The sequence below is a fragment of the Pristis pectinata genome, chromosome 23 (genome assembly GCF_009764475.1).
Source record: "Pristis pectinata isolate sPriPec2 chromosome 23, sPriPec2.1.pri, whole genome shotgun sequence".
Classification (NCBI taxonomy): Eukaryota; Metazoa; Chordata; class Chondrichthyes; order Rhinopristiformes; family Pristidae; genus Pristis; species Pristis pectinata.
In genome coordinates this window covers 16,392,369-16,405,942 of record NC_067427.1, presented here as the reverse complement: position 1 = coordinate 16,405,942, position 13,574 = coordinate 16,392,369, and the positions used below count along the sequence as shown (strand labels likewise).

General features: G+C 40.9%; 1 protein-coding gene across 1 annotated transcript in view; it reads right to left on the bottom strand.

Annotated features, from left to right (window-relative positions):
• The window catches only part of pip5kl1 (phosphatidylinositol-4-phosphate 5-kinase-like 1), a 44,394-nt gene extending 36,410 nt beyond the window's left edge, over positions 1-7,984 (bottom strand). Inside the window, exon 1 of the mRNA XM_052037378.1 lies at positions 7,774-7,984. Coding sequence (XP_051893338.1) covers positions 7,774-7,785 — 12 coding nt within the window. The 5' untranslated portion in view covers positions 7,786-7,984. The remainder of the gene's footprint in view (positions 1-7,773) is intronic.
• Positions 7,985-13,574: the final 5,590 nt, after the last annotated feature.

Below are 13,574 nucleotides of genomic sequence, written 5' to 3'. Positions count from 1 at the left end.
CTCTACCTAGTTCCTGCTTTATGCCTTCATAATTAGCCCTGCTCCAATTTAAAACCCTCCTGCTACCCCATAGCTAGCCTGAAAGTTAATGAGCTGTGGTCACTGTTCCCCAATTGCTCACCCTCTGATAGGTGAGTCACCTGGCCAGGCTCTTTACCCAACACCGGGGCCAGAATAGCCTCTCCCCTTGTTCGATTATCAACACATTGATTTAAGAACCCCTCCTTGATACAGCTAACAAATTCTGCCCCATCTAACCTCCTTGCACTAAAAAGGTCCCAACTTATATTTGGGAAGTCAAAGTCTCCCATGACCACAACCCTGCAATTTTTACACATTTCCCTAATCTGTTTGCATATCCGTTCCTCAATGTCCCGGTAGCTATTGGGAGGTCTATAGTACACCCCCCAAGAGAGTGATTGCACCCTTCCTATTCCTGAGTCCTACCCACATAGACTCTGTGTCCGAGCCCTCCATTACGTCTCCCCGGAGTGCAGCTGATATATTATCTCTAATTAGTATTGCAACTCCTCCCCCTCTTTTACCCCACTCAGTATTCTTTCTAAAACTTTGAAACCCTGGTACATCGATCACCCATTCCTGTCCCTCCCTCAACTGTCTCTGTATTGACCACAATATCATAGTTCCATGTACTGATTCATGCTCTAAGTTCATCACTCTTGCCCATAATACTCCGAGCATTAAAATACAAACATTTCAAACCATTCGTCCCATCACATCTGTTATTAGGAATCTGCCTAATACTACATTCCCTGACATCAGCCCTCCTGCACGTTCCCTCACTTACTGACCTGTTGTTCTGGTTCCCATCCCTCTGCGAAGCTAATTTAAACCTTCCCCAGTAGCATTAGCAAACCTCCCTGCCAGGATATTGGTTCCCCTCCAGTTCAGGTGCAACCTGTCCCTCTTGTACAGGTCACCCCTTCCCCAGAAAAGGTTCCAATGTTCCAAGAACTTGAAACCCTGCCCCCTGCACCATCTCCCCAGCTCCTCATTTTTCTGTGCAATCATCCTGTTCTTTCCTTCACTAGCTCATGGCACCAGGAGTAATCCAGAGATTACTACCTTGGAGGTCCTGCTCTTCAGCCTCCTTCCTAATGCCTAATACTCATTGCGCAGGACCTCTACCCCTCTCCTGCCTATGTAATTGGTACCAATATGTACCACGACCTCTGGCTGCTCACCCTCCCCCTTAAGAATATTCTGCAACCACTTCGAAACATCCAGGACCCTAGCACCCAGGAGGCAACACAACACTCTGGCATCTCTTTTGCAGTTGCAGAATCTCCTGTCTGTCCCCCTAACTATTGAGTCCCCTATGACTATCGCTCTGTCTGACTTCACTCTACCCTTCTGAGCTTCAGAGCTGACCACAGTGCTACAGGCCTGGCTGCTGCTGCCTTGCCCAGACAGGTCATCTCCCTCAGCAGTATCCAAAGGGGTATACTTGTTGCTGAGAACTTCACACTGTTACTACAAAGGGGTTTGACTGCTTAATTAACTAATCACCTGAAAAGACATTTGAGTGAGGGAGAAGATTATAATATTGCTTTGCAAACTGACCCGTGTCAGCCCCAACCAATCAACTACTGAAAATCAACTACAGCGGGAGCATTCATTCACTGTGGAAACTGCCAGAATTCCCTGGTCTTTTTAGCAAGCTTACTCATTAGTGACTCATGTAGGAATTGTGACATACACACACATTATAAAGATTCTCACAATAAACCATCAAACAGAATCAGAAGTGATGGAAAGTTCTGACTGAACAATGAACCACTGTGGTACCTGACTCCCATGAGTTCACATATTGAGGTACATATTATCCTGCATGTCAGTCAGTAAACTTGTAAATTTATTGATTATTTACTTTGTGTGGTTTCAGGCACTCCATTCTGAAAAGAACATTGAAAGCGAAGAGTGCAGACTCAACAGGAAGATGCCGTGAATGACAAACAATGGGGAGAAACATGACTGAGTGAAGATTTACTTTTAGTTTTACATTGAAAACTTAGTGGTTTTTTGGATAAATGGATCCATATTCAAGGAGATCAGCAGAATTACTTTTGGATTATGTTAACAGAAGTCTCTCCTAAAACACCACTACAGCACGGGTATCTCAGACACCATGGCAATGTGCACTGCTGCAGGACATAAATGTGGTTGGAAAGAGAATGAGACTGGTTATAGTTGTGAATTCATGGGTTCATATCAACCATGATCCAGGTAATGTCAGAATGGATGTTAGTATTGTCATTTTTTTAAGTTCCTAATTTAAGATCATTCATCCCAGCCTGGTTTCATTTATTGCAATCAGAATTTCTTTTAAAATAAAATTTGTGACAAATTAGGGTTTATAGGGATTAATTAAATTAAAGAATAAGCATGTATTAGATTATCTGGTCTGCTTGTGCTAACAGAGAACAGTTCAGCGCTGGCATGTTAAGGCTAGGATTGCTCATAAGGTTGCAAAGTGGTTAAATACATAGTAGCCATAGATAGGTCTAATAAGAGGTCTGGAAGGGGGCCTCATGGTAGCTGATGAGCAAAAAAAAGGGGAGAAACTAACATGATATCCAAATAGAGACATGAAGGAATGATCTCATGGATCAGACGACTGGGCTAAGAAGAACCCAGGAGGTTCACCTTGTGCATCTGTCTCCCTATAATTGCGGCACTATTCAAATATGGACTGTGATTAAGTTAATGGTTGATGTAAAGGTTTCAGCAACACCTAAAATTGGATATACAAGGACAGTTATACTGAGTGGTAATGAGAGGAAGTGGAGCTTTTTTGATGGACCTTAATTCCAACTAGTTAGTTTAACACCCTAATTGGCTCACGAAGACAACTGAGAAGAATCCAACTGCAAGGTGCTGTACAAATCAAACTGTTCTGCTTTGGCAGTTGTCTGTTTGATTCAAGGCCAGTAAACTGTGCGAGTTGTTACAGCGATTGGTCCAACCTAATTAGCTGTGAAGGTGTGATTGTTTTTTCTCATTAAATCAATAATCCATTTATTATTCCTCAACGCTTTGGGTATCTGTGCCCTTTGAGAAAATTTAGAGGTGCCAGAGAGTGGGATCACAGAAGTAGGAATCAAACAGGATTTGATTTTGTGAGAATTGACAAAACTTGGACCACCACATGTAAAAACTTAGGAAGTATTTGGAATAAGTGAAACTGGAAAAAGAACACATTTCATATATTTCACAGGAAAAGATGCTAAATAGTTTCTTGGAGGACAAATCTTGAGTGATGGATATCCTGAGAATTTTAGAAAAAAGTAATGGGGATTATAATTGAATGCTGAATGAGAACGTTCAGAAGTATAAAGTTGAAAAACAGCCAGCATAGGTTGGCCTATAAGGAAAACTTAGCAATTAAGCAAAAGGGATAAAAAAAAATCACAGGAACAGCTAGGTAAGTTATCAATATTTGATAAAGATTGGCAGGATTTTATCGCCATCCTTGCAGGCCGTTTCCCAGGTCAGGAAGTACACAAAGAAGCAAGCATTTTGCAAACAAAAAGGAACAGATACTGGAATAAAACATTGAGTTACAAACAGAAAATATCAGACCACAGAGAATTAGAGGATGCAAGGTTGGGGGTGGGGGGTGGGGGTGTGTGTGTTGAAAACTGGCACTAGACCATCAACTTCCCAGACAGATCATGCAGAGCCCCTAGCCAAACCCAACAGCTCCAGGCATGAATCGCCAATAGCAGGCAGTTGTGGCCACCATCTCTAAGCCATTGTTGGTACAATTATGAATATAAACCTCACTCCCTCAACCTCACCTCCTCCATACAAGCAGTAGATAGGACTGATGAATTGGGTCTGGACTATGTGACCACCTGTTCGTAGGCCAGCCAAGCATGACAGTGTACATTGGCAACTAGCCAAGGAGAAGGCGATGGCTAACCGTCCTTTTCCATTGTTAATGCATAACTCACTATTCTCACATGCCAGTGGAGGTCTGAGGGATAGCCTCAGAGCTGTGACTATTCACAACATTTCCCCTCAATGTTATGTAATGTTTAAGGACCTTCAAAGTCTCTCACCAGAGCTGGATGGAGATAACTTTAAACAGGTCCTTTTAGCTGTAGATTCCTCAGAATTAGAACAAGCAATAGACAGATCTCCTGAATATGGATGACGCAGATGCCATTAAAGTTGTCTGAGTGTGGTTCTGGGAAAACATTCATGAATGTTGGTGGTAAAGGGTGGAGGTTTTCAATGACCAGGTGTTCTTTGAAGCTTATGTGGTAGAACTTGATGCCCATCTCAGCCTTGACTGATGAGCAAGGTAGAAGAGTCCTGGCCAGTTTGGTAAGTAAATAAACTGCTCATTCCCAACCCTCTAACGCTCACTGAATTTCATGGGATCTCAATAGTGATGGGTAGCGAAAAGTCCATCCTTCCCTTGTTGGCCAAAAAAGTGGCGAAGCCCAAAGGGAAATCAGAGTGTGTTTAAAAGGAAAGGTTGTAATTCCAGTGAAGAACAACTGAATATGTCATAGAGTTATAGCATGTGGATTTGTGACTGAAATTCCTTGCACTGTGAGCTATTGTGTTGCATCTGTATAGGAATTAGAGTCATAACGTTATACAGCACAGAAAAGGGCCCTTCAGCCCACCACATCCATTCAGACTTTTTGGCCTATCTACACTGATCCCATTTGCCTGCATTAGATCTATATCCTCTGCTTTGCCTGTTCAAGTGCCTGTCTAAATGTCTCTTAGGCATAGTGAGTGCATCAGATTCCATCAATTCCTGTGGCAGCGAGTTCCAGATATCAACCACACTTTGTGTAAAAAAAAACTTTCCTTTTTAAAACTCCTTCCTCTCACCTTAAACCTTTGCCCTCTTGTTTTTGATATCCCTACCTTGGGAAAAGATTCTGACTACTCCATCAATGCCTCTTATAATTTTATATATCTTTACCAGGTCACCCACAAACTTTTTAATCATTCCTCCTACATTCACATCCAAGTCATTAATGCATAAACAAACAACAAAAGGTCCCAGCACCAATTCCTGCAGTACACTACTGGTCACAGACTTCTAACCAGAAAAGCAACCTTCTACCACTACCCTCTGCCTCCTATAACCAAGCCAATTGCACAACAAGAGCCATTGAATTCAACTAGTCTATGCCAGTATTTAAATTCCACACGGGCCAACTTTCACCTGACCTCATCGAATACATAACCTCTATTCCTTTTTCCCTCATTTGTTTACCTAGCTTCTCTCAAACACAACTATGTTATTCACCTCAACTGTTCCATATGGCACAGAGCCCCACTTCTAATAACTCTGGAGAAATAAGTTTCTTCTGACTTCCCTCTTATATTTGTTAGTGACTAGCTTTCTTCTTCCCTACCATACCTTCTACATATCTACTCATACCAAAACATCTCATGTCCTTATCTACTTCCATCGGTATTCTTTTTTTTATATAAACTCTAGCCTATTCAGTCTTTCCTGATAAGTGTAATCTCTTAGTTCTGGTGTCACCCTTGTGATCATTTTTTCAAACACTTTACCTAATGTCTTTACATCCTTAAGGAAATGTGCACATGGAAACTGGGTGCTACCTCCAGGGGAATCAACCTGGCATTTTGTTGTTTGTCAATGTTAGAGCAATATATTCAGGTGCTCGGAAGCAATCATCCATAAAGTGATATTTTTGAGATCTCTATTGCAAGCTGCCTGCATTATGCACCTCCTCCCCACATACAATAATGATTGAGTGAGAAACAGAATTTGGATATTGGAACTGAAGGACCAGTGTAAGATCTCCAGTAAAAATACAATTAAATTTGGAATTTGATTTGTCCAAATAAAAATATTGCACAGCTGAAGAGCATATATTCTCAGAATGTTACCAAATGCCATTGAATAAACTGGTGTGTTCATGATCAAGCTACATGGTGCCAAGGTCAGGCTGCAGCCCGAGTCTTCCAATCAGTTCTGGCCACTGATGCACAGTGGAAGGAACCTAAGTAATGGGAAGCAATCCAGAGAAGGATGAGTGATTAATCTCTGGTGTCAGAGGACTGTGTTGGGAAAAGTCAGATTCTTCATTTCATAGAAAGGAAGTAAATGAGAAGGATCTTTTTAAAGGAACATAGGAACAGGAGTAAGCCACTCAGTTCCTCAAGGATTATTCAGTTAAATCATTACTGGTTTTATTTAAGATCCAAATAACCATCTTATTTCTATTAATACCCTTGCCTAACAAAATCTGATTTATTTTAGTTTTGAAATGATTGGAACACAAGTTATTAATTGGAAAAAAAGAGGTTAATCGTAAAATTTCAGAATAAGTGACAACTGCACGGCACAGATACTGACTTGTCATTACTGAGGTCATTAGTGGTATCAGGAAGCATTTCAACATATGATCAACAAATAGATTCGTCCCCTATGCTGGATATGGCAAATAGATACTCTTACTTAGAAATTGACAGTAAGTGAAGCTGATCATAGACGTGCTGCTCTGTGATTGATTATACATTTAGGAAGATTCAACAGGACAAGCACAAAGTGGGATCAGGGATGGGCCTTTCAGCCCTCTGAGCCTCCTCCTAGTTCTCTACAGCAACCTAGGGAGTTCAGGAGTAACGTTTTCACTTGGAGGCTGGGGAGGATTTGAAACCTGTCCATGAAGAGTTGTTGAGAGAAACCATTAGCAAATAGTCATTTTAACTAAAAGACTGATAACTACACGAAGGAGAAATGAATAAATGGGTTTGCTGTTCGGTGGAAATGAAGTGGGATGGGAGGAATCTGTTACATATCCAAAACACTGGCATAGTCAATTAGACCAAATGGCAGGTTTCTATAGATTTTATGTAATTATACCACTGTGTTCCTTTAAACCTGTATAAAATAAAATGTAATAATCTATGTTGTTAAAGTTTATGCCAGCAGGTATCTTTTAATTTAGAGAATTAACTACAATTCCTAATTTCATTTTTTTCCTGCTGCCTTTTTAAAATTTATTATTCACAGAATATGGATGTCGCTGGAAATGTCAGCATTCATCGTACATCCTCAACTGCCCTGAACACAGGAGACAACTAGACATTATCTATGTTGGTTGGTCTTAAGTCACACATAAGCAAATTTGAGTAAGGATGACAGATTTCCTTTCCTGAAGGAAATTTGTGAACCAAATGGGTTTTTAAGACAATCTGTTATTTTCATGGTTTCTGTTACTGAAACTAACTTTAATTCTAGATTGACTTAATTACATGAATTTAAATTCCCCAGCTGTCATGAAAGGATTGACCTCTTTACTCCAGATTAGTAGTCCAGAACTGCGCTGATAGCCCAGTAATCGAACCTCTGTGCTGCCGTACAGCTGCTAATGTCCCCAATTAAGAGTTTGAAATGTTGCCTGAATTTATTGTTCACCACATTAAGGCATTTTGCAGTTCTGGTTGGCACTGCTGCTTTCAAAATGAGATTGTTTTATGTGCAACCAAACAAAATCTGCAGTAAGGAAAATATATTGCTCTGCAAAGCAAGATTGGAGAAATGTACAAATATCTGGGAATCAATTTCTTGGTACCTCCAAGGAAACAGATTCCTGCCACTCTTAAATGTTATAAATGAGACTTATAAGTTTGGTTACCAATTCAATTTTTTCTTACTATGTTTATTCTATAATAAATAATAATAAAAAATAATCTTTTCAAGCATACTAAAAGATTTGACAGCTTTCAACTAATTTCACTTACCTCCTCAGCCATGATGCAAGGATGTTGACAGCAGTCTGGTTGCCTTCTGACTTGATCCACTCAGTTATTTCTCTAGGCTCCCAAGGGCTAGACTGAGTTGATAATCACCCTCCTTTCTGGCATCTTCCTTGCTAGTTAATCTCTCTCAAGCCTGGTACTAATCAGGCCGTCAGGTGTCTAATGCAGTTGCTCCAAGTAAAGGATAACTGTTCATTCCAGGCTACCCCTGTACCACAGAAACTTGCAAACACAAAAATCCATCACTATTAGCCTACTGGATCAAGAGCTCGTGGGCTGAACCTTTGTTTAATTTGCAGCAGGGGTGGCCAGATTTCAGACTGCTGAATGCATACTCATTTGCAGCCTCTAAGCCTAGATTTTTTTAAAAAAATGTCCTTTTTTTCCTCAATAACAAAACCTTTTTTCTGACCATGTGCTTTTTTTTATATAGAAAAATAACTTTTCCCATATCCATTAATGGAATGGTGCAGGGCAGGGTTTTCAGACTGTGCCAGAATAAAAAGCTCTAGTCAGCAGGACTAATATTGACAGCATTGCAGCTGATTCCTGCGCTCAGGCCACCCTATAATCATACACTATGCAATAAACAATCATGTTGCCAGGTAACTTCATGCACATACTTCTTTCAGTGCTGCAGGTGTCTTCTAACAAAACATTGAGCAGAAAAATACCCTTACATCACAACAACGCATGTTGAAGTGACAGGTGTGTTTCTTACAGTCAAGCCTAGAAATCCTTACTGCAGTTCCTCATTTCCATCTCCAGCTGTGTCGGTGAGGCAGAGGCCAGTGCTCTTTGGAATGAACATTTATTTATATAGCACGTCACACAACCTCAGAACCCCTTCAAAAGTGCTTTTATATAATCATACAGTATCATAGCACAGATTATACAATTGATTAATTAAGGACCAAGCCTTCACACTCTTTCCTTATAGCCTTTTAAACGTTTCCTGCCCCAGATATATATTCAATTCTTTTGAAGGTTGCTATACAATCTGATTTAACCACCCCTGAAGTAATTCATTCCAGATTACACGTTATTGTACTAAAATTTTCATCTCTCCATTTTGTTCTTTTGTCAATTATTTTAAATCTGTGTCCACTGGAATATTGACCACCTTCCCCACAGAAACAGCTTGTTTTCCATACACCAACAAAATCCCTCATGACTTTCAATACCTTCATTGAATGGTCCCTTGACCTTCACTGTTTTCCTCTGGTTGCCTGGGAGCTGGACCTCCAATATTAGAACATTTACCAGTCAGCTTTGTTTAAAGAAACCCAGCTCTGCAGTCTCTCCACACAACTGAAGTTCATTTACTGGGGTCTCTTCTGATTCCGATTTCTGATGTCCCATCCAGGATCTTCCACTTGCTGCCCCCCTCATCCCAAATCTACTCACCACCCCATCACTCAGCTACTCCTAGACTCATCCCTCCACAGATCCCATCTGTCCTCACCTCCCCATTCCTATGGTTATGGAAACAAAGAATGTTAATCCAGTACTGCCATTAAATTCAACAGGATCTGAAGGAAATCTTCTTTGCACCCCCCCCCCCCCACCCATCCCGCTCCCATCCGGGAACTTTCCACTGCCCCCGCCATAGGTGCAACACCTGCCCCTGCACCACCTCTATCACCTCTATCCAGGGAGCCAAACAGTCCTTTCAGGTGAGACAGAGATTCACTTGCACCTCCCTTAATATCATCTACTGCATTCGGTGCTCCAAGTGTGGCCTCCTGTACATTGGTGAGACCAAACTCAGACTAGGTGACCGTTTCGCAGAACACCTGCGCTCTGTCTGTAACCGTGATCTGCATCTCCCCGTTGCCAGTCACTTCAACTCTCCCTCCCACACTATCACTGATATGTCAGTCCGCGGCCTCCTCCACTGCCAGGAGAATTCCAAGCACAAACTGGAGGAACAGCACCTCATTTTCTGTCTTGGAACCTTGCAGCCTAACGACATGAACATTGAATTCTCCCACTTTAAGTAATCCCCACCCCCCTTCTCCCCAACCCCACCCCTTCCCCCCCCCCCAACCACGCTTCTTCTCTTCTTCCCTCTCCTAGCCTCTTTTTTTCTACCTTTTTTTCCTTTCTCTCCTTACCTTTGACCCATCCCCTGGTGGATCTGTTCTCCCCTCCTCCCCCACACCTGCCTATCACCATCTCTTACCTGCATCTACCTATCACCACCTTATGCCCACCCTGCCTCCCCTCTTTTGTCCACCCATCACTGCTCTGCTTTTCCCTCCTACATATTGGGCTTCCCCTTTTCCTATCTTCAGTCCTGAAGGGTCCTGACCCGAAACATTGACTGCTTGCTTTTCTCCACGGATGCTGTCTGGCCTGCTGAGTTCCTCTAGATGTTTTTCATCTAGATTCTAGCATCTTGCAGTTCTTTGTTTCTCTTCTTCTCGGTATCCTGACTACAAAACAACATTCTCTCCTCCTTCATACCCTCTCACACCACAATAACGTGGGTGGCATTAACTTCTTTTTTGCAAGACCTTTTTTTTTAATTTCAGATTTCCAGAAACCACTGTATTTTGCTTTTTTAAAACAATTTTTGAAATGTAGTCACTGATTCAATGTAAGAAATATGGCAACCAGTTTGCACACAAGATTCCACAAAAAGCAAGAACTAGGTATAGAAGCCAGGTAGCTGGTTATTTACCATACAGTTGCTTGTGGGACTAAGCTGTGAGTATATTGGCTGCTTGCCTAACAACAGGGACTCCAAAAGTAATATATTGGCTATAAACCATTTGAAATGTCTAAAGTCATTTGTTCTAAATCTTTTAAAAGTTCCACTGTAATGCTTGCTCTTGCCACTTCACCAAATTTGGAACTAATTATTGGAAATAATTGATCAATCATTATGATTTTAAGGCCCAAGATGACTATGAATAACAGGAGGGAGAAGTAACTTAATTGTCTGGGAAGTAGATTATACAAATGAAGCGCAGGTGTAAACCTCTCAGGATTGCTCTGCCATTCAATAATATCATGACTGCTCTGACTGTAACATAAATTCTGCATTCACATCTAAATATGGTAATATTTCACCCCCTTGCTTATCAAATGTCTGAACACTTCTGCTTAAAAATTTTCAAAGACTCTGCTTTCGTTGGCCTTTGAGGAAGAGGGTGCCCAAGACTCTCAGCCCTCGGAGAGAAAAAAGATGCCTCATCCGTCTTAAACAGGCAACCCCCTAGATTTAAACTGTCATCCCTATTTGTAGATTCCCTCTAAGAGAAAACATCTGTTCCATGTCCACCTGTCAAGACCCCTCAGGTTCTTACATAGTCCCCTCTCACTCTTCTAAACTCCAGCAAATACAAACCAAGCCTGCACACCCTTTCCTTATAGGACAACCTGTCCATTCCAGGTATTAGTACAGTAAACCTTCTCTGAACTGTTTCTAATACAGGAACATCTTTCCTTTGATAAGATCAATACACTGTACTTCAGATGTGGTCTCGCCAATGTCCTACATAACTGAAGCAGAAGCCCCCTACTGTTATATTAATTTCTCCTAGTAATAAACAATAGCATTCCACTAATTTTCCTAATCATTGGCTCTACCTGCATCCTATACTTTTACAAATCATGCACTAGATCCCCCGGTACTTTAGAGCCCTGCCTTCTTTCATCCCTTAGTCAATATGTTTCTTCTTTTAGTTTTCTTGCCAAAATGGACAATTTCACCTTTTCCCACATTACACTCCATTTGCCAGATCTTTGCTTACTCACTCAATCCAGCTGAGATTTCACATTAGCAGTTTCACAATATTAGAGTAAAACAGGATATTCAACAATGAAATGGAAGCAGAAGGAAGCCATTTAGCCCGTCATGACTGCTCTGTCATTCCCTTCAGGCACAACCACTTTCCCGGATTAACCTCATAACCTTTGATTCCCTTAATATTTAGAACATGCAAATCAATTCACTAATAACTCATATTTTCTACTGTGTACACCAATGATATTCAGCTAAAATCATCAGATCGAACCAGGAAATAAACATGGAGGTTTCCAACTCTGTTTTGACATTCCTGGGGGATTGGAGGGAGCTTATCACTCGCCCTCCCTATTCCAATTATCCTACCCATTCAATCAGGCTTTTATTCCCCTCTCTAATACATTTCATTACAAATAACAACATGACCAATGAAAATGAAAAACAAAATAGCTTATTGAACTCAATGCCTCCATGTGTGAGAACAGAATTAAATCCAGCGTAGCTATTGTTTAATGTTTAGGATGGAAAAGTTACCAACCTCCATGACTGTCCAAGTGTTTCTGGCAATTAAAGATTGATCTCCAGGATAATGCCGCGAGCAAGATCCAGCATCAAAATTCTAGAGGCATTGATAACGGATGTTAAGAAACAAACTACACAATTTATCTTAAGGTCAGCAGTTCCCAAGTTACTGTAGTTAATGCCATGAGTCACATCGGAGAATAGAATGCTGCTTGTCAATGTAACTCAACCTGCTCTATTGTCTTATTTTGATACAATGAGGAATGTGGAGCCAAAGCAAAGTTGCCTAGTTTCTGAAAGTTATTTGTATCTCATTCCCTCATAACCCATCAAAACATTCCTATTCCAATTTATCTAATTCTGTTTTGGAAGTTACTACTGAATATGCTTCCATTACCCTTTCAGGGTCTGCATTGCAGATTGTGCCATGTTAAAATATTCTCATCTTTCCTCTGGTATTTTGCTAAATGTTTTAAATTTGTGCCCACTGGTTTTTGAGCACCCCATTTGTGCAGTCTCCAAAGTTATGCAAAAAGTTCAAAATAAGGCTTCTGAGTCACAACCTAGCAGACTTTTCTAAAAGTCTGTTGTTTCGTTTTCTACACAGCCCTAAACAAGGCTCCACGTTAAAACAACTGTCATTATCCATAATGTAGGTCTTGTCCTTGCAGACCATCATCAATCCCTTCTCCATACCTGGTTTCAGATTGCAGAGAAATATTCTTGGTCATGTAGGTGAAAAAACTGGCAGCTTTAATACATGTCCTTCTTCCTCTTGCTTCTTCAGGATCTATTGTTTTTTCTTACTTGTGGCATATTAAGACATTCAAATCCACTTGCATCGAAAGCTGCATAGTCAAATACTCTGTGCAAGCAAATGTGGACGAACTGCATGGGGTACTCTTGGTGTGGTCACAGGTGGTATAACCAGTCTGGGTACATTAACCTAGCTATCGGCAATCTTACTTATAAAGTTGGTTTGCTACAAGTGAACCATCTTATGATCTTAATATCTAAAACATGCAAACCAATCTGTTTTAAAAAAAATAATGTACCTTATAGTTTCTGTTGTGATATTCAACTAAAATCATTGAATAAGCTAGAGGTTTCCACTGTGTTTTGACATTCTCACTTGGCCTCCCTGCTCCAGTCACGGAGTGAAGTGAAATCACAGAGAACTCTTGAGTATGAGCGCACCACCACAGGAGTGTTTGAGTCAAAGTGTTTAGATAGTTTTGAAAGGAAACTGGATGAGTATGTAAGAGAACAGAGAGATACACTGAAAGGCTTAGCTAAGGTGAGTGGTATTGTAGACTTGTGTGGAGTATAAACAATGGCACAGACTAATTGGGCTGAATGGCCTGCTTCCATGCTTTACTCTCTGTAATCTGACCTCTCATCCAAGAGACAGTATGTCAAACAGTTCAAATACTCCCTCAGCACTACATTAGGAGTGTTGGCTTGGAGAGGAATTTGAACTCAGTTTTGGACAGGTGTAGATGTCCTT